Raw genomic sequence first — 19193 nt, 5'->3', positions numbered from 1 at the left:
AAACTTCGGTTAAAACAGGAAACCGCCATTATAGAAAGTTAAAATGGTCGTCAGTGGCCATTTATACTGTACGGGTACACTAACGTCCCCCTAGTACCTCTATATTCAAGTACGGCGGTAGTGTGTAACTCCACCAAGTAGATCGGAAACTACTATGAAAAGGCTATTACATCGCATAGATTCTCTTAAATAGCATAGTATATCATAGAGGTATAGAAAGTTTAAACTGCGTGACTCTTTCTATCTCTATGGTCGCGCTTATCCGTAACGCTTCGTAAAAGAGGGCGCATGCGCTCTACCGTTTCAAGCCAAGCGGTCCGCCCCCAGGCTAAAACAAGCGGATGCTGCGTAGCAGAAGGAAGTGGAGGCAATTGGGGGGGGGGGGGAGAAGAGAGAGGGAAGGAATAGTTCCCATCATGCACCGCGGCGACTAAGTATTTAACCCTTTGGCGGGCGAGCCGTATTTCTTTCATCCGAGGCGCCGCTCTTGTCGGGGAGGTAAGAAGTGCGGGAGCCTATTTAATCCGCCGCCATCGTCCGCCTGCAGAGGCTTTAGGCCTTGCACGCCCTGATGAACCTCATCGGTACTGCTGTGCTCGTTTTCCCGTGTGGGTTTTGACGATCTGCTTTGCCCCTAAACTGGGAAACGAGAGAGGTTTTGGGTGGAGACTTTTTGCATGCAGAAAACGGGCTCCAGGCTGCATTTCTATGCGCGCTTGCTTGGGAGTCGGGCCCATTGAAGGGTTTACTTCTGAGGAAGCATGCGTGAGAAGCAGGAACATAACGGAACTGAAGTTATTGTCTCGAATGCTCCCTCGCCCTCACAAATCCCAAATGGATGGGATAGGTCCGGGGTCTTTTAAACAGTTATTATTTTTTGCAAGTGCAAAAATCCTCTCAACGTAGAAACGTAAGAGGTGAAAAGGAGTGGCGCTAAAGGAAAAACCTGTCCATGTCTTTGCCCTTCAAGGGTTTCTACATCATTATTGACAATAAAAACCATTAAATTTATAAAAAATAAATGTTTTAATCTTATAAGATATAACAAGACTCTTGGTTTTGCTGCTATAGATTAACATGGCTACCTTTTGGAAGTTACGTTACAGGTATGATCCAACTTAAGTAAATACTCTTTAAGGTGCCATCCTATGCATGTTTAGATAGAACAAAGCCCTACGGCTCCCAGCATTCCCCAGCCAGCGTGCTGGAAATTGCAGGACTTTCTTCTGTATAAATATACATAGGATTGTGCCCTTAATGGTGCGATTCTAGGCAAACTAACCTAAGGGTGCAATCCTATGCATATTTAGACAGAAAAGGCATACAATTCCCAGCATGCTGGGAGTTATAGGCTGTTTTTCTGTCTTAACATGCATAGGATTACACCCTAAGGCTCCAATCCTGTGCACCCTCACCTGGGATTAAGTCCCATTGAACTCAGTGGAGTTTACCTCAGAGTAAACATGCTTCGGTTTGGGCTGCCTGTATCCTTGATTTTAGTAGGAGAGATATTAAGCAGGGATGGGCAGGTCTCTGGGTGGTTTAAAATGGATCAAGAAGGATTTCTGACGGCTAGTCATTTCACTCATTTATATTTCTATACTGCCCCATAGCTGAAGCTCTCTGGGTGGTTCACAAAAATTTAGCAGTAGAAGCACCAAAATGACTCCAGGAGTGGCTGTTTGTATGGAAGCACTGTTGAGTTCTGTTCCCATCCTCAAAACAAATTTGTGGGCTCAGAATTCTTTTAATTCCAATTGTATGCCTTTTGCGCCAGGCTCCACTTGGTGGATCTTGGGGGTTCTCGTAATCCCCCCACCTTTGTAAAGTAGGGCCTACAAGCCTGAAGTCTGCCCACCCCAGACCATATGCTTAAAGTTGGTCCCTGGAAATCAGTAGGACTACCAGTGCTTTCCTGTACATGTCTACTAAGAAGTAAAACCTTTGACTTTAGTGGGACTTGCAGTGCAATCCTATGGCCACGTTCCTGGGAGTAAGTCACATTGAACTCAAGTGGCACTTAGATCTGAGTAGACATGTATAGAATTGCACTCCTAGGGAGCAATCCTATGCATGTTTAGACAGAGAAAAGGCCTACAACTCCCAGCATGCCCCAGCCAGCTGGGGCATGCTGGGAGTTGTAGGCCTTTTCTCTATCTAAACATGCATAGGATTGCTCCCTAATGTATTTGGCAGGATGGTCGCCCCAGTGTCTAGCCCTGTTCATGTACAGCTGCTTTACCCAGCCTGGCACCCTCAAAATGCTTTGGACTACTCAGCATTCCTGGCCATGTTAATGCCTGGGCTGATGGGAGTTGGAAGTCCAAAACATCAGGAGGGCACCAGGTTGGCATACAATTTATACTCTTTTGTCACTTGCCCCATCTGCACCTATTTGTGCTGCTACAAATAAGTTATGACTTTCCTTCCTTATATAGGCTGTCTGTAGTGCTTCACCATATTCTTAAGGTGCAGGCTGGCTGGGGATGATTTCATTCTCTAGCCCTAAACAGGGGGAAACTTGTGCACTCATTTTTATGGACAGGATTTTAAACCTAGTCTTTCTGTGATGAAACTTACACAGACCTGTTCTGAAAAGTTCTGTGAGGATGTCCTTTAGTTTCTGAGAAAACTGCCTCATGTAGTTGCTTGCTGCTTTGGAAGGTTTTTCAACTGAAGTTGGTATTGCTGATAACTGTGTTAACTTTTTCTCCAGATCTGAACCTGCAAGATGCTGGGACTCTGCTTTCCAGGTGAGATAGAAGTTAACCTAAATTATGTCCTCATCTTCCCAGGGGTGAAACTACTTGCCTTAACAGTCTCTGGCATGTGGGAAGCTTTTTCAAAATATAGCAAGCTTTGTATTTACTCAGAATTCTTCATCGGGCAGGAAATGTCATCTTGGCTGAAGGAGAGTTCTGTGCAACATGAAAGCTTGCTGCTTCGCCTACACAATTGCTCACTAAAAGGCTAACTGTTAGTGGGGTGGGGAATCTACAGTCACTTTTGTAGCTACATTGGAGACCCAAGTCAAGTTAGTCTGTCACAGCCTCATCTGTCACAGCCTTGTCTGACACCTTAAAGACAACCAATGAATGGTTGGTATTAATATAACTGCCACTGTCTTCTGCACTTAATTTCCATCTGACCTCGCTGTTGACAATCCTCCCTATCCATATGTGTGTATATAATGCTGCAATATAAGATAACATTTCATATATCTGATGAAGTGGACTGTAGTCTGCAAAAGCTCATATCATAATAAATGTCCTTGTCCTGAAGGTGCCACAAGATGTTCTTTGTTGTTGTTGTTACCATTAAATAGTTCGTTCATGGCTGCCAAGTTTAGATACACAAGATCAGGAATGCAAAAATAATTTCTACTGGCCAGCAAGAATAGAGTGAAAGTTCCTCTGAGCACAGGCACCGCAGCATCTCTTTGGTTCAACTTACCTTTGTGAATCCACATTTTCAGCAATGGACAAAACCGTGTCAAAGAATCGTTCCCATCTCACAGATGGACTTTTGGAGCCCAGCATCAGATTAGCTGTCAGCAATTATGCTCCACGTTACTCCAAACTCGTGGATGATATACAACACAGGAGATTTGCGTCCATGTGAACTTCGTTTTCTTCAAGTTGAGAAGATGGCTTTAATTCTTTTTTCTACTGGTAACTATCTTTTACAGACCTTCACTTGGGCTAGTCAGTGCAGGCAGGGTAGATATGAGAACAGGCTGTTGATGGGGATTACTGACTAATGCAAGCTTAAATGTTTTGCACCTAAAATAAATCAATAAGTATATATACACAAACACACATAATAAATTTAATCACTGGAAGCGGGTCTTCCAGTATTTTTAGGGCTTTGTGTTAGAGTCTGATCTGCAAGTCATATTTATTTTTTTGTTACATTTATATCCTGCCTTTTCCTCCAGGGAGCCCAAAGCAGCAGACATTCTCTTCACTTTATCCTCACAATAATCCATGTGAGAGGTTAGGCTGAGAGTCAGTGACTGGCCTAAAGACACCCAGTGAGCTTCTTGGCCAAGTGGGTATTTGAGCCTGCATCTCCGGAGTCACAGTCCAACCCCCTGACCACACCTCCCAAATGTAATTTGTACATTAATGTAGGCAGGCCACTCCAGTGTGTGTCTCATCATGGGATGCATCAACTGGATGTGCCCCCAAGCCACCATTTTTCTGACTGGCTATCTGTTCAGTTTTAAGGCTCTGGCAAAAAAAAGTGCCCAATCCTGACTAGCCATTTTTCTGAAAAGCTCCGTAGATCAGTGATGAACAGAAGTTGGCTTGATCAGCTTGGGCTCATTTCAGATGATCCTCTAAATCATGATTTGGAGGACTGGGAACATGCCACAGGCTTGCATAGTCCCTCATTTTGCCTTAAGAACATAGGAAGCTGCTTTACACTGAGTCAGACCTTTGGTTCATCTAGCCTGGTATTGTCGACACTGACTGGCAGCAAGGGCTCTCCAGGGTTTCAGGCAGGAGTTTTTCCAGTCCTACCTGGAGAAGCTGGGGATTGAACCTGGGACCTTCTGGTTGCAAAGCAGGTGTTCTACCATTGAGCTATGGCCCCTCCTTGCACCTAGGTTCATTTTTCCATTTCCTCGTTTCTTCTAACTACAGTTAGCCACCAAATTCAAATCTGGAAAACTAAGGGTGAGCACTAACCCCCAAACCAGCCTTCCGTGACCAAACTAGCCCTCCAAATGTTTTAGACTCCCAACTCCCAGCATTCCTGACCACTGGCCATAATGGCTGAAGCTGATGGAAATTGAAGTCCAAAACATCTGGAGGTTGAGGGAAACAGCTTTCAACTATAATTTTGAAAACATTAAGGTGTGATTGCAAGCTGTGGCTTAGAAGTTAACCCTAACTGTAGCTTTCCATTCAAGGGCACAAATCTGCCATATTCCTAATCCTCTAGTCCATGGGTGGGAGCCATGCTGGCTGGGAATTATGGGGAGTTGCAGTCAATACATCTGGGAGGCACTAGGTTTGGGAAGACTACATTGCTGTATCAAAAGATGGACCTAGTTTGCATGATCACTGTAGCTTATTTAAGCCACAGTGAGTTGCGGTATGTGCCGGGTGTCCTTTGAATATTCAAGCTGCAGCTTGTTTCATACAAACCCAGCTTGTTTCATACAAACCCTGCCAAGTGGGTTGTGCAAAGGAAACAACCCTCACATAACACTAAAAGAAAAGCTATGGGTTATGCGAGGGTTGTTTAACCTTTGCACAACCCAAACCTGCCAGTTTCATATGACACAAGCAGCAGTCATGGCTTGAATAGTCAGAGTAGCTATGTGCATGTGCCATGGCCCACTGTGGCTTAAATAAGCCAAGGTAGACTACTTTTGATCATGCGAACTAGCCCATGGTGTATGAAGCATGCCGTAAAGTTCATCCATCATATTTAACTACTGGTATGAGGGCATAAAGTGCTACAGAGATGAGATCCAGGAACTCTCTCTTTCTGAAGCTTCAGTGGAGAAAACCTTTACCAGATTCTGAGTAGCGCTAGCCCTGGGCTTTTGCCAAAGATGAGATGGCTGTTGCCAAACTGCAGTGGCAAAATAATTTTCTCTCCTGTCCAAGACACAATTGCTTTGGGGCTAGGTTGTGTTGAATTTTCCTGCCGCCCCTATTTAAATAGTTGCATAGCCTCCTTAATGGTTGAAGGCAGTATAATAAAATAGTTGTGTTTATATGTTCCCCTCTTTTCCATTTTGCAGATGTAAAAGTCATTGGTGATGTGTCGTGTATCGTATGTGAGTAGACAGTCTCTTCTTGGAATTATGGCGGTGGTGTCTTGGGTGGAGAATTCTCATGGAACATCTAGATGTCTCCCTGCTTGATTGTGTGATGGGGAAGCAATACCGTTATATCATTTATACAGCGCTTGGTTGCAAAATAGGGACATAGTTCATTACTAGTTCAGACAGTTTGTCTATCTAGGCTAGTGGTTATCTACGCCAGCCTTCCCGAACCTAGTGACCTGCAGATATCTTGGACTATAATTCCCACCAGCCTTAGTCAGTGTGACCATTGGTCCAAAACATCTGGAGGGTAGCAAGTTGTGGCAGGCTGATCTATGCTGACAGTGTGCCTGACTGGGTTTAGCTTTGGCTGTAAGATAGATGTAGAACAGTGGTGGGGAACTGGTGGACCCCCAGGTGTTTTTGTTGTTGGGCTACAACTCCCATCATCCCTGATTATTGGCCATGCTCGCTGGGGCTGATGGGAGTTAAGACTCCAACAATGTCTGGAGGGCCAGTTTTTCTAGCCCTGATGTAGAGAATCAAGTCCCATAGCATGTGAAGAATGGCCTTACCTTGATCACTGCAGCCAGCTTGGCTCATTTGAGGGAAATGCTGGAAATCCTTTCCTTGGCGAGGCCTTAATGTACTTCATAAAAATAGGGGGAACTCCCAGCAAGGCCTCAGCCTAGTAGTTCCTGTTTTGAGGCTCTTTGCCTTCTTCCTGTGTTCAGTGATGTGTATAAAACAGACAAGCATATATCTGATTTCTGGTGATGTCAGCTTTCAGTCTGAGAACACAAGACATTTCTGTTCTAAAGTGGAGGGATGAGTTGGGTGCATGAAATTCAAACTTCTCATTTCTACTTCCTTCATTTCAGGCTGCATGTTCCTGAACAATGATTGGCGCTTCATAAAGCCCCTTAAAGGTAGGTTTGAGGACAAGTGCATTTGAGTAAAACCACCATGCTGTTCCGATGTCTGTCGTGTGGAAGCAGGCGGGGCTGTGTGTGTGGATATCTTGCTAGAAATTGGACTGCTGGGGGCATGACCTTTGATGCTTGGGTTTCCAGTTTGAGATGATGACCTAAGTTGATGGACGACGCAAGTCTCATGGCAAGAGTTACCAAAGCCCTGATCAAACTGCTGTTGCTCCACAGAACCTCTTTCCATCCTGATCTTGCTTTTACTGATCAAATTCTTTTCATTTCCTTCTCAGGTAAGGATATTCTGGGTCAAGAATGGTAAGTGCTGGTGTTATGCTCTTGCTTGTTTTCTCAGTTAAAAACCAGCCATATTTTGTCCAAAGAAGTAGACAAAAAAAACATAGATCTCATGCCATAGCATTTAAAACAAGGTCACAAATTATTACTTTTTTATGATGAGGGGTTTTTTCTTCTTTCCTCTCTTCACAGCAGATCACTAGCCAGGGATCCAAACTGAGCGTTGCCTGAAATTAGGTCTAGGTTTCCCCACCTCTGTGTTAAATGGATTCAAAGAGGTATCAAAACCTGATGGTCTTCAAGCGTGTTACTGTGACCCACTTTGTGGGGCGGGGGGCAGGGACATGTGTCTGTGGTCTTAGCAAGCGCCATGGCAACATCCTTCTTGATGTGGCCCGTTACGACAAAGCTAGTTCCTGAGCAGGAGACTTTAAAAGTATTAGTTGGCAGTAATGATTCCTCTCCCTTTGCGAACAAGACTGCCCTGGGCGAGAGTTTGAGTGCCTTGTGCTTCTCAAGAAGTGCATTCATGCTTTACAGGTCCCCATCCTATCCTTAACCTGCTGTGTCCGTCTCCAGTGATGAGATCTTTACCGCCCCAGTCTGATCTCTTGTGATGGAGTGGTCCCCTCTGAGTTCAGGAGCTCAGCAGGGCTTTGGGTAGGGATGGAAGGTCCCAGGCTCTGACTTTGGTTTTCTCTTCCATTTCAGGACCCTAACATTGCTTCAGCAGGCAGGCCCAAAGCAGTTGGTTTGAAAGACCTTGCATCCCAACAGGTGAGGTGGAGGTTTCTGTGCTCAAAATAAACTACCCCATCATGGCGGGAAGGAGAGGATGTGGGAGTCTTAAGCTTAGAGTGGTTTTCCTCCAACCTGGTGCCTCCCATATGTGTTAGACTTCAACTCCGATCATCCCTAGACATTGCATCTGGAGGATGCTAGAGCATCATTTTGGTCCCAATGAGGAAACCCTGTTGCATCTTACCATCTGTCCTGGCGCCAGAACCTGCAAAGGTTGAACCCACTGGGGCCGGCAGAGGGAGAGGAGGAAACTCTGCTCCAGAAGGAACAGTCTGATGGGACTTCAGGGAAGGGCTGTAGCTCAGAGGTAGAGCACCTGCTCTGCATGCAGGAGATGCCAGGTTCCAATCTGTGGCATGTCCTGGAAGGGCTGAGAAAGCAGCTGTCCATCTGTTTTGTGTTCTGATGAGTACAAAATCCTTTTTTTCAATTCCTTCAACCAGTTGCTGAAGCATCTCCTGGCTTCTCTCTGAGGAATGCAAGGCATGTTCTTGGTGCTGCCTCATCTGCTGGACTGCTCCAAGGGAGAAAAGTGAGTTTGCCTCTAGCTCTGAACTCTCCCGACTTATCCCCTTGAGCATTGAAACCTGTCCAGCTCCCACTGACATGATGAACTCTCTTTTGGAATCTCGTTCGGCTGAATGTTGCTGTTGAGAAGTGGAATCTGAGTATCGGTCGGGAGCAAGCCTTAAACTGGGGGTGGCCACTCTCTAGTAATCACCACATCAGTTCCTGGCCCAAATACTTGCCTCTGTTCCATCCTTGGCAGCCCTTGGCTCCAATAATTAAGCCTATGCAGATCCTTAAAAATCTGCAGCTGGAGCAAAAATGTGTATAAAGTGGGCTGGACTTAGTGCTATAATTCTAGTTTTGGCAGTCTGGTATCTACCAGGGGTGGGCAGAAGGTAATATCAAGATCTACAATGGCAACAGTGTTGTGTAGTGGTTAGAGTGTTGGACTGGGATTTGGGAGACCCAGGTTCTAGTCTCCATTCAGCCATGAAGCTGACTGGGTGCCCTTGGGCCAGTCGCTGATTCTCAGCCTAACCTACTTCACAGGGTGGTTGTGAGGATAAAATGGAGAGGAGGAGCAGGACCATGTAACCTGCCTTAGGTTCCTCGCAAGAAGAAGAAAAAATGAGATATAAATCTAATTAAAGATGATGATAGTGAAACAAAACGACTCCCCTCTCTAAATCATCGTTCCCCAACCTTGTGCCCTCTAGATGTGTTGGACTACAATTCCCGTAATCTGCAGCCAACATGGATGTTTTCTGGGGCCTGGGGTTGATGGGAACTGTAGTCTTAAGGCACCTGGAAGGTGCTAGGTTGGGAAATGCTGGCTTAAAGTTTACTGCAGAAATGATCAATTCTCTCTCAAAAAAAATAAAAAATCCTGAACTGAGAATTCAAGTTGCCTCCAGTAAAAAAAAAACCTATAGATCTTGCAAGCCCGAAATCTGCCCATCCCTGCTGTACACAGTGAAAGAATTTAGAGCCCGGGTGGGGCGGCATTTAAATTTTAAACTGTTTCCTAACAAGATCTGTCGTCATGGACTAGGTAGAACCCCCAGGTTGTCCTGGACTTTTTTTTTTTTAATAGTCAAACCTTTCCTGCAGGATGGTGAGCCTGGAGTGCAGAGCCTCCATTTGTGATAGAGACTATCTGGTAAGAAGTACCCAAGGGTTATTAGAGGGGGACGGGCCAGCAGAGCACCTGTTAGTCATGTGGAAAGCTTAATCTCTGCCAACTCCAGCTTGCTTAGCAGAGTTGGGAAAGACCCCTTTCTGCCTGAGACATAAAAGGCTGCCTTATACTGAGCCAGACTAATTTAGCCTAGTATTGTTGGGCTAAGAAACCTCTCCAGGATTTCAGGCAGGGGCTTTCCACACACACACACACACACACACACACACACACACACACACCCCAACCTGGAGATGCCTGGGATTGAACCTGGGAGCTTGTGCATGCCAAGCAGATGCTCTACCACTGAGCTAGCTGGCCCTGATAAGAGTTGCAGCCCCATACAGGTGAAAGGTGCCCAGTAAGGCTGGGATAAGCTTGCAAAACGCATGCCCCAGGCGGAGCTTTCAGTGACACAACACAGAGGACTCTTGATAAAGCAGCACTAGCTGGTACCTTTTTGTGCCATCTTCTCTCAAGCCCCCCACGTAGATGCTGGAAAACCTTATGCCAGCTGTGTTACACATAAGGGAAGGGAGTAGCAGCTGCAGTTTTAGTGATGAGTCTAACTAGCTCACTTTGATTTCATATAAAGCCGTGAAAAAGTTTGAACAGCTGAAAAACTGCAAATTAACTAGGTACATACAGTAGGCTAGCTGTGGCTGAGTACTAACCTGCTGATCTTCTCTGTTGTTTTTTTCCTTCCCCGCAGATGACAACCTGAAGCAAGACAATTGTAGGCAGCATTCTAAGCACAGGTGAGAAAGGGAAGCTAGGTCTCGTTGTAAGAACATGAATGCTGTGTGTTGACAAATGACCCTCATCTCCTTTCCAAATTGGTTCCTCTGATGAGACATATACCGCCCCAGTCTGATTTCTGTGACTGAGTGGTCCCTCTGAGTCCAGGAGCCCAGCAGCAACATGGGTATGGAGGGAGATCAGTTCCCTGTTTCACTTCACGACACTTACGAGTTCAGCAGAACTCAAAAGCTTGCACAATCTTTTGTGGCAGTTTGGTTGGTCCTAATAAAGGCATTGACCAATTGTGTATTTTAAAGGGTTTTAATGTATTAGTTTGTTTTAATGAAGTTTTTATTTTAAAAATTTTGGTTCCTGTGATAGCAGGTTTGAGTGACGCTTTCTTGGTGGAAGGGCAGGCTACAAATCAAACAAAATTGGGGATTTTGGATTTTTTTCTCTCCTGCACCAGCAAAGCTATCATGTTTTTTTTAATTATGTTTATATCTTTTTCTCTTTTTAAAAGCTCAGATTGGCTCGTGTGGCACCTATTGGTCTCCGGTTACTGCACAGCATTAGTTGCTTCTGACCCATTCCACTGGGCCTGGACCAACGCAAGACCCAGCATTGCTTCTGCATCTTACAAGTGAGAGTCTTAATGCAAAACCAAGTACCTTCAAAGATTTGCTGGGAGCGGGGAGAGGGAGGATTATGGGGTACAGGGGAATGTCCCAATGAGGAGACCATGTTGCACCTTACCATCTGTCTTGGTGCCAGAACCTGCAAAGGTTGAACCCACTGGAGCCAGCAGAAGGAAAAGAGGAAATTCAGTTTCAAAAGGAACTGTCTGATGGGATTAGAACAGGTCTAGAACTTCAGGCCCACAATCCAGCTCTCTGGGATTTCCCAGATAGCGACACCTCCTTTCCTCTGACCACTTAATAGTTCGCTGTTTTTCTGGCTTTTGTGCTGCTTTCCCCCATTCTAAAAGGTTGAAGTGCCTCTCCTAGGTAGTTCCTGGCAGTAAGTGCTTTAAGATATGCTGGTATTTTTTGGTGTCTTGCCTCTTTTGTCTTTGGCCCTGTCCACCGCTGGAAGAGAGCTTCTCCCAAACAGAATTTGGCCCTTGTGCTGAAAAGGGTTCTACACCCCTGGATTAAGAGGGCAGTGGGCTGGGTAAACGTCATATATGGACTGTGTTAAGTAGGTCATCTTCCTTGGACTGTTCCCTCCTCTCCCTGCTCCCATACACAGGAGTCCGCAGTCACTGAAGACTGTTCTCAAGAATCAACAAGCCATCAATATGCTTAGCTGCTTTGGCCCCTCGCATTCTGTGAGAAAGGATTCATATCCCGTAATGTCTAGAAAAGAGCAGAGAAGACGACAAGAAATGGGGCTTGTATCCTTCTGCATTCAGCTTGAGCTTCCTCAGAGCTCCAGGATTATTACAACTTGCATGTAAGGTGGACTTTAAATCTGAAGATGCTTTTTACTGATCTTGTATTAGAGGCCAAGTGCCTGAAATCCAAGATACTTTTTAATTCCACAATATTGCAAATGGGACTAATTCTAAAAGATGGTAATGAGATGTGAAGCTTTGAGACCTTTTTGTATGCTGGCCATGTCTGTCAAGAGATAATGTAGTTTTCAAAAGCAATGTGTGCCAAGGACTTTTAGTATGTTAAACAAAATGTGCTCAGAAATTCCTTTTTATGTATGTAACAATCACCATTAATAAACTGTTCTAGGTTGTTGTTTTTTTAAAGTTTGACATGAATTTGCTATTGTGGGTATCATGGGGCTGAGTGCTTGAACACTGGAATTACTGGCTAGTTGATTAATCAGTAGTAAAACTACAAGAAAACATGTGCATACACCTTACATACAGTTATTACATAGTCTTCCAGATGTTGCTGCATTCCAACTCCCATCTGGTGCAAATAGCCATGCTATGTGAGAACAATTATTGTTGTGGTCTAACGTATCTGCAGGGTGCCAACCTTGTTGGGGAAGGCTGCTTTTACACAGGCTAGTGTTGATGTATATGTATTCACTCCAAGACACAATAAAAGACTAGCCATTGCTTATCCAGATTATCAACATTTTTCTTTTAAAATCTATAAATGGATTTTAAAATGAAACACCTTGGCATAAAACGGCAGCTTCAGCCACAAAGGAGAGTATGCTACAATACTGCGTATGAATGGAGTCCTACCCAATCAAGAACAGTCCAGAATTAAGCCTTCAGAGGGAATGGTAATTAACAGCACCTATATTAAACAGCCAGTCAAGCTACATTACTGAGCATTGTGTCTTCATCCCCGATGCTATTGGGTTTCAATTTATGCATTCATTCAAGCTCTTAATAGAAAGCTAGGCTAGGGCTGTTTTTCTCCTTTGTAAGGCAGCTTGGTAAATACTGCAGCTGCTGTCCTCTTTGGTCTTGAAAATGCCATCACAGCTCTTGCATTCTGGGAAGATAACTGCTCCTGGGGGAGACCACATGCTTGCCTGCCTTCGCTTTTGTAGCAAATCTACCATGGCATCTGTCCAAAACGTTTTTTATATACCTAAAAAAAACCGCTTTGGCTATAGAACAACCTCCGTCAGGACTGGGCCCACCTTCCTTGCCACCATTTGTTTTCTGGGTCCCAGCTGTGCCACTTCCCAGCAGGAGAGAGAGGGCAAGGCAGGTAGAGGTCATGTTCCTGCAGCGAGAAGGAGCAGCAGGGCCAGGAGTTGCTGTTGAAGCCCCTACGAAGCTCAGCAAGCACCCAATGGGTCCGGCATAGCAGGGAGAAGCTGCGGCCGAGCCTCCCCTCTCCCACTCCGCTGCAGGCGGACGATTCCAGCTCCGCGCATAGCAGGTGAGGAAGGAGAGCGGGCGGAGGGCCTGCCGGAGGAAGAGGGCGAGGAGGCACAGCGGCCGCTGCGCCTCTCACGGCCGCGACAGCTCTCTGCTGAAGCCTCGCAACCCCACTTTTCGGACGCAGGAAGGGGTTAAGCTGAGTGGCCGGCTTTGCTGCTGGCCTGGAAATGTCCACTGCACGTTACCCATTGCGTAACCCACCCCTCTTTCTCCCGCCGCGCCCCCCTCCCCGCCGCTGCCTTGCTTCCCCTCCCTGGCGCCTGGCATTCGAGGCCTCGTCTAAAAGCGTCCCTTGGCAAACCGTTCCCCCTGGGCACCCACCCAGCAGCTGGCTGGGCGAAGACATTGGGACAGGCCAGCAGCGAACAAGCCCAGGCCTGTTGTGCCGCTGGACCCAGCCCCCAAGCCTGCCCCCTTCCCCTCCAGCGCTCTCGGCTGCGCCCCATGCACGCGCACGCGGCGGCAGCGGCCCGAGAGCGGGGGATGGGGCGCGGTTGGCTGGGCCTGGTGCTTGCTCTGGCGGCAGCCGCCCCCGGCTGCGTGGCGGGCGGCGCTCGCGCGGCAGAGGTCCCTGCCCCAGCTCCCTGCCCGCCGGACGAGAGCACAGCCGCGCCGGAGGAGGAGCGCCGCCTGGTGCCCAGGTTCAGCACTTGCATGCTGCGTTGCGCTGCCCACGCCATGCTCAAGATGGTCGGCGCCAAGGCCACCGTCTCCCTGAAACTCAACGAAGGCACCGAAGGTGAGGGAGAAGGAGGGCCCGGGGAGCCAAGGGGCCATCGCCGCGGTGGCATCTCGGCCGCGTAGCCAATCGGGGGGCAGCGGGGCGGGGCTCAGAGGCTCCTCCCCCGCAGGCAGGGCCGGCGTCAAGAGTGGGCACGGCGCGGCTGGGCACCTCCGGAGGGCCCACGCCCCAGCAGAGCAGCCTCCTGACAAGCCCCCTGCACGTGCTCCTCTTCGCAGTTGCAGGCTGCTTGTCCCCCTGCTTCTTGCTCTGGCCCAGACAAAGGTGCTGGTGAGGAGGAGGGAAAGCAGATGCACCTGCCTGCTTTCTCCCTGCCTCTGCCTGTCAAGCAAGAAAGAGGAGCAAGAGCATCGGTTCACGAGAGCCTGAGAAGGTGGACACGGAGGGGGAGGGCCTGCTGGCAGTTTTCCCAAGGGCGCTCCAGAGCCTGGGGCTGGCAATGCTCGCAGGCGCTCTGCTGCGGTTCTTGACTGTCATGGGTTGTTCTAGGCCTTTGAGTTCCCAGGGCTCCGTAAAGGAAGTGGAGTGTAGCTGGAGTAACATAGGGCAAGAGTGGGCAAACTTCAGGCTTGCGGAATCCACTTTGTGGGGGTTTTTTCTAGAACCTTGAGATCCACCAACCAGAGTCCTGAGGCAAAAGACATTCATTTAAAATTAAAGAACTCGGAGCCCAGGAATCTGTTTTGTGTACCAGAACTGAATGGAGATCACAGTCCCTTCCACACAAAAATCCACTCCTGGTTACCCCAAGCTTTCTTCATTTCAACAATATAATTGGGGCAGGGGGATGAAGAGATTTTGTTGTTATTATCAAAGAGTTGGCAGTCAGAAATCCTTGCCAATGTAGTGCAAATCATGCAGCGAACCATCTGGAGATCCAGATCAACCCTCCATCCAGCCCTGTGATATGTATGAGCGAGGTTGCCAGTCCAAACCTCACCCATACCTTCAACTCATTAGGTGGCCATAGACACACTTTACCCCTTCCCTCTACGTGCAATATTGAGCTAATACTGGCCTACCTTGCAGGCTTGTTGTGTGGATGACTGAGGTAATCTGCGTGGAACATTTTGAATGGTTGAACTGTGCTACATAAATGCTACATATCATGTAACCTGGCCCGTGGTGCAAAACTGACCCCCTTTTGCCAGTGACTCCTGGATTCTATCATTCCACATCTGCAATATGAGAGGTAATGAGAATGACACCCACATTCTCCAGTCCTACCTCCCTGCCATCTATAGCTCAGTAGTAGGACACCTTCCTTGCATGCAGAAGGTCCAGGTTCAACCCCTGGCATCTCCAGTTAAAAGGACTGGGAAAGACCCTTCTCTGCCGAGACCCCAGAGCCATCGCCAGTCAGACTAGGCAATATAAAGACACATGTACTTGACCCCTGGTACAAGGTAGCTTCCTATGTTCTATTTTGCTGACTTCCTGGGACTGGACACGGGAGCTACAGTCAGGCACTTGGAAGGCCACAGTACATAGCTGGAGAACTGCGTTGGGTTTTGTGGATTTAAAATAGGGGAGCAGAAGCTCAGGCCCGTGGGCCACATCCAGCCTTGCGAGGCTCCCCAGATGGACATGCCCCTTTGCCCTGGCTCCGCCCCCTTTCTCTGACCGTGTGCTGTTTGAGATCCAGGTTCTAGTCCTCAGTCAGCCATGAAGCTCACTGGGTGACTATGGGCCAGTTACGGACTCAGCCTAACCTACCTCACAGGTCTCTTGTGAGGATATAATGGAGAGGAGGTGGAGGACTATGTAAGGTGCCTTGGGTTCCTTGCAAGAGGAAAAAAGGTGGGGTATTAAGAGAGCGCAGGACAGGAAGGCCTGGTGTGCCATGGTCCATGGGGTCACAAAGAGTCGGACACGACTGAACGACTGAACAACAACACTGATAATAATAATAATAATAATAAATTACTATATTTGCAGGCTTGCCTTAGGTTTAGCTGTCTTGTCCCCTCCTTCTGCCAGCTACAGAATGGCTTGGGCCCTGATGGACTCTGGCCTTGGAGGAGAGGAACAGTTGCTCCCAGGAACACCCTCATTATCACTTCCCCTCCTTCTGCCAAGGGCCAAGCAGAGGATCATTTTTTTCCTCGGCTGGGTCTCAAGCATTGCTAATAGGTCTACCCCTCCCTGTTCCCTTACAGGTGAGGAGCATGAATTTTGCTGGATGCTGCACCTCCGCTGCCAGAAGGGAGAGAGGCTCACCAAAGCTTTTGTCCTGCTGAACCTGGAGCAGCCTCCCGATGGGGGCCCACCGCCACCCTACAGGCTCCTGCTCACCACCCCACCCTCGCTAAGGCAGTATTTGAGGGCCCGTCAAGGGAACCGCGGCACGCGGCTACTGAGCGGGGAAGCTTGCGGCATGCGCTTTGACGTGACAGAGCCCTTCCGCAGGGCCGAAGGGGGCCAGGATGCCGAGATGTGCATCAAGGCCGTCTGTCCGGAGGAAGATGTCTGCAGAGCCTTGCAGCTGGGTATGCGTTGCCCACCCTTCTTGGCCACTCTGTGGCGCAGCCTGCCTCGGCCTGACAGCTAGGCCACGGGAAGGTGGATGGGCTGTTCTGAAATGGAGGACGGCACCTCGCAACTGTTGGGAACAGAGGGTGGGGGAAAGAGCACACAGATTCACAAGTATGCGCACACACACACAGATTCCAGTTCAGCAGCTACTGGCACGCTGGAGATAGTATCATGACAGACTTTACTTCAGCATCAATTTTTAACTGGCCATTTCAGCATTACATCAAATAATACAAATATCACACACACACACACACACACACACACACACACACACACTGCTATCACTAGGGGAAAAGGTATAAAGAAAAGATTAACCAAATTTCAACCCAACAAGCAGGGACAAAGCCCCTGAAGCTATACAAAGGGTTCATGAATCAGTACAAATAGACTACCTGCTCTCTGTAGGCCCGGCACCAGTGTGCGGCATAGTAGGCTGAGTGCTGGGGGATGACTGGACCCATCATCTTTGCCACTGGGGATGGAAGGGCCTCACAATGGCGCTGAGTGAACACTGTTGCCTTAATTATGCTTCCTCATGTTGTAGACAGAGCTGGTGTAATCAAAGTGGCGGTGCTGGCATGTTCAGGGGTGTGGGCTTGGAGCTGGACTGGCATAACTGCTGCTGCAACCTGGGAGCGGGGGCTGCCTGGCAGTGGTGCTGAGTAGAGATCCAGGCCTGCTCTCCTTTTCTTACTGGTGCTGTCATGATGACACCAACCCTGCCCTGATGTCTGCAACGGGCTGAGGCAGGTGTCATTACTATGGCAGTGCCAGCAAAGACAGGTGTATTATGTGGGAATCAGAGCTTGGCTCAGCAGCATCATTGTCTCTAATTTTTGCCTTTGGAAAATATTTTTGGAGGATATCATCTTAAAAATTGGCTTCTGTACACAAAAGTATACCAGAGATTATCTGTGCTCCAGCTTCCTCCTCTGTGCGGTTAGATCTCTGAGTGGGAGGCAATCACATCTTGGCTACAGACAAGGGCAGATGTATATAGATGGAGATGTACAAACATTAAGGCTTGGTTAATACATAACAGGAAATCATTTCTTGCCATGGGAAGCCTGGGGATTGCATTTCCCTTCCCGCTCTTCCTCTTCTGTGCCCATGGTGACAACAAAACTCCCACTTTCGATTTTAAACTAACCCCAGAGCTGCTCATGATGTCAGAACACAGGAAACTGTGGGTTGCTCAAACGACAGTTAGTGAGAACAAGCCATGGTTTCAGATCCTGCCTTCTTTTTGAACCATGGTTTAAACAAAACACGGTTTTGGATGTCACAGGGAACTGTGGTTTGGTAGCTCAGTGGTAGAGCACATGCTTTGCATGCAGAATGTACCAGGTTCAATCCTAGCCATCTCCAGGTAGGGCTGAGAAAGACTTCAATCTGAAACCATGGAGAGCCACTGCCTGCCAGTGTAGTCAGTGCTGATCTAGGTCGACCAATAGTCTGAGTCAGTATATAGCATAAAAGAGAAGAGCTGCAGGCTTATTCTCATAATAGGAAGCCATGATTTCCTGTTATGTCTGAGTGTGGAGCCCAAGCCCCCAGATTGTGAACAACCTTGCGTCAGGACCAAGCCTTGATGTCAAAATTGCTGGCTGGGAATTATTTGCAGTCCAACACATCTGGAGGGCACCAAGCTGGGGACAGCTGATCTAAGCAATATTTATATCGTGTATGGGGAGAACAATATTTTGTTGGTTGTTATCAGCCATACGACAAAAAAGGATTCCAGGTGGCAAGGAGGAGGAAAACTCTTCCGGTTTCACCAGGTCTTCCCCTACTTTACACGAGTCCATTTTCCCCCTACACAGTGTTCCTAGACTCTCCTGTGGCACAACATCCTTGTGGGGTTGGGTGTTGGTACTTCCCACGGCACTGCTCTGCCTCTTTCTATCCTGGCTAGAACATTAGATGAGAGAAAAAGTTTCTCACGTAACACAGCTCCCTCAGGGGAAATTATTGTGACTTTTAAAAAACCCTATGAAAGGGCGGCATTTGCACCCCTTGTAGAGACTGAGGGAAACCCTGAAACGGGAAAAATTTTGTGTCTGGTCATCGATCTACCAACCTGGGGTAGAATACTGAAGCTCCCCCATCTACCATAATCTCTGCTGCTTTACCTACTTTACCTGTTTGGTCTGTGCTGTGTCTTTCCTACTATGTTATTCCTTGGCTCAATCCATTCCTTCCATTTATATCTTTGGCCTTTTCTTGATATGTTTTTGGAAGACGACTGCTTTGGCCTAGACTAAATGTTACCCCCCACAGTAATTTAGAATGGGGGTGGGGGGTTGTAGGGAAGCTTTGTGATATGGTCACGTTGTTTGAGGCTTTTGAAATAAACCAGCTAAGCCTCTAATGAAGTATTCTCCATTTATTTTGCCCACTTTTAACGCAGGAGAACAGGAATAGGCTAAGCAGCCTGTTATGCCGACAATTTACTCAGGAGAGCTACCACCGCTTATTTAACTGCAGGAAAGGCTACCTGATGGACACAAGCATGTATGTTTTATGAATTCCCTTATTAAAAAATAAGGGCTTTCCACCTTCACTGTTTGCCTTCCTAACGAATACTAACCATATAATGCTATACATGTCACCTCAGAAGTAAGCCCCACTGTGTTCAGTGGAACTTACTCCTAGTGAAGCATGTATAGGATTGCAACCAGGTAAGTGGTGTAAAAATCCAGCAGAGGTATGCTTAGTGAGTTTAAGCCAGAGGTTCTGAATAACCCACAGCAAAACAGGGTAATCTTAATCAAGAAGAAAAAACCCCAAAAGGACTGTTGCGAGGATAA

The 19193-nt window shown here is 47.5% G+C and overlaps 1 protein-coding gene, 1 long non-coding RNA gene and 7 other non-coding genes across 11 annotated transcripts; all 9 read left to right on the top strand.

Moving 5' to 3' along the window:
- The first annotated feature begins 465 nt into the window (after positions 1-465).
- On the top strand, positions 466-11999 carry LOC146334417 (uncharacterized). Of its 2 annotated transcripts, none has more exons than XR_014786226.1 (11): positions 466-498; positions 2717-2753; positions 3476-3671; positions 5762-5797; positions 6667-6714; positions 7720-7785; positions 8253-8341; positions 9430-9478; positions 10209-10254; positions 10761-10880; positions 11489-11999. It is a non-coding gene; the product is annotated as an uncharacterized LOC146334417 (long non-coding RNA). The 2 variants fall into 2 exon arrangements; XR_014786227.1 differs by having other exon boundaries at positions 466-584.
- Positions 5471-5545, top strand: LOC146334424 (small nucleolar RNA SNORD26). The gene has a single exon (XR_014786388.1). It is a non-coding gene; the product is annotated as a small nucleolar RNA SNORD26 (small nucleolar RNA).
- On the top strand, positions 7580-7649 carry LOC146334423 (small nucleolar RNA SNORD31). The gene has a single exon (XR_014786384.1). It is a non-coding gene; the product is annotated as a small nucleolar RNA SNORD31 (small nucleolar RNA).
- On the top strand, positions 7964-8091 carry LOC146334422 (small nucleolar RNA SNORD22). Its single transcript, XR_014786385.1, has one exon. It is a non-coding gene; the product is annotated as a small nucleolar RNA SNORD22 (small nucleolar RNA).
- Positions 8412-8482, top strand: LOC146334421 (small nucleolar RNA SNORD30). Its single transcript, XR_014786387.1, has one exon. It is a non-coding gene; the product is annotated as a small nucleolar RNA SNORD30 (small nucleolar RNA).
- Positions 10048-10120, top strand: LOC146334420 (small nucleolar RNA SNORD29). Its single transcript, XR_014786389.1, has one exon. It is a non-coding gene; the product is annotated as a small nucleolar RNA SNORD29 (small nucleolar RNA).
- On the top strand, positions 10333-10402 carry LOC146334419 (small nucleolar RNA SNORD31). The gene has a single exon (XR_014786383.1). It is a non-coding gene; the product is annotated as a small nucleolar RNA SNORD31 (small nucleolar RNA).
- Positions 10964-11091, top strand: LOC146334418 (small nucleolar RNA SNORD22). Its single transcript, XR_014786386.1, has one exon. It is a non-coding gene; the product is annotated as a small nucleolar RNA SNORD22 (small nucleolar RNA).
- A 331-nt stretch (positions 12000-12330) lies between the features above and the next one.
- Positions 12331-18897, top strand: LOC146334416 (uncharacterized). 2 transcript variants are annotated; one of them, XM_084823516.1, is made up of 3 exons: positions 12331-13842; positions 16005-16334; positions 18794-18897. In XM_084823516.1, the coding sequence occupies exons 1-3, from the start codon at positions 13548-13550 to the stop codon at positions 18805-18807; spliced, it is 639 nt and encodes a 212-aa protein (XP_084679642.1). In that variant the 5' UTR covers positions 12331-13547; the 3' UTR covers positions 18808-18897. The 2 variants fall into 2 exon arrangements, with proteins under 2 accessions (XP_084679642.1, XP_084679641.1); XM_084823515.1 differs by lacking the exon at positions 18794-18897 and having other exon boundaries at positions 16005-18746.
- The last annotated feature ends 296 nt before the right edge of the window (positions 18898-19193 follow it).

This window comes from Heloderma suspectum, chromosome 17 (genome assembly GCF_057233095.1).
Source record: "Heloderma suspectum isolate Gila_16-S chromosome 17, 16-S_ref, whole genome shotgun sequence".
Taxonomy (NCBI): domain Eukaryota; kingdom Metazoa; phylum Chordata; class Lepidosauria; order Squamata; family Helodermatidae; genus Heloderma; species Heloderma suspectum.
Note: the sequence above shows the minus strand (reverse complement) of the source record. Positions and strands in the feature narration are given on the sequence as shown.

Excerpts from the sequence above, each read along its gene's own strand:
- LOC146334416 (XM_084823515.1), top strand. The coding sequence starts at position 13,548 with ATGCACGCGCACGCGGCGGCAGCGGCCCGAGAGCGGGGGATGGGGCGC. Across the intron at positions 13,843-16,004 it reads ACTCAACGAAGGCACCGAAG|GTGAGGAGCATGAATTTTGC; the intron begins GTGAGGGAGAAG and ends GTTCCCTTACAG.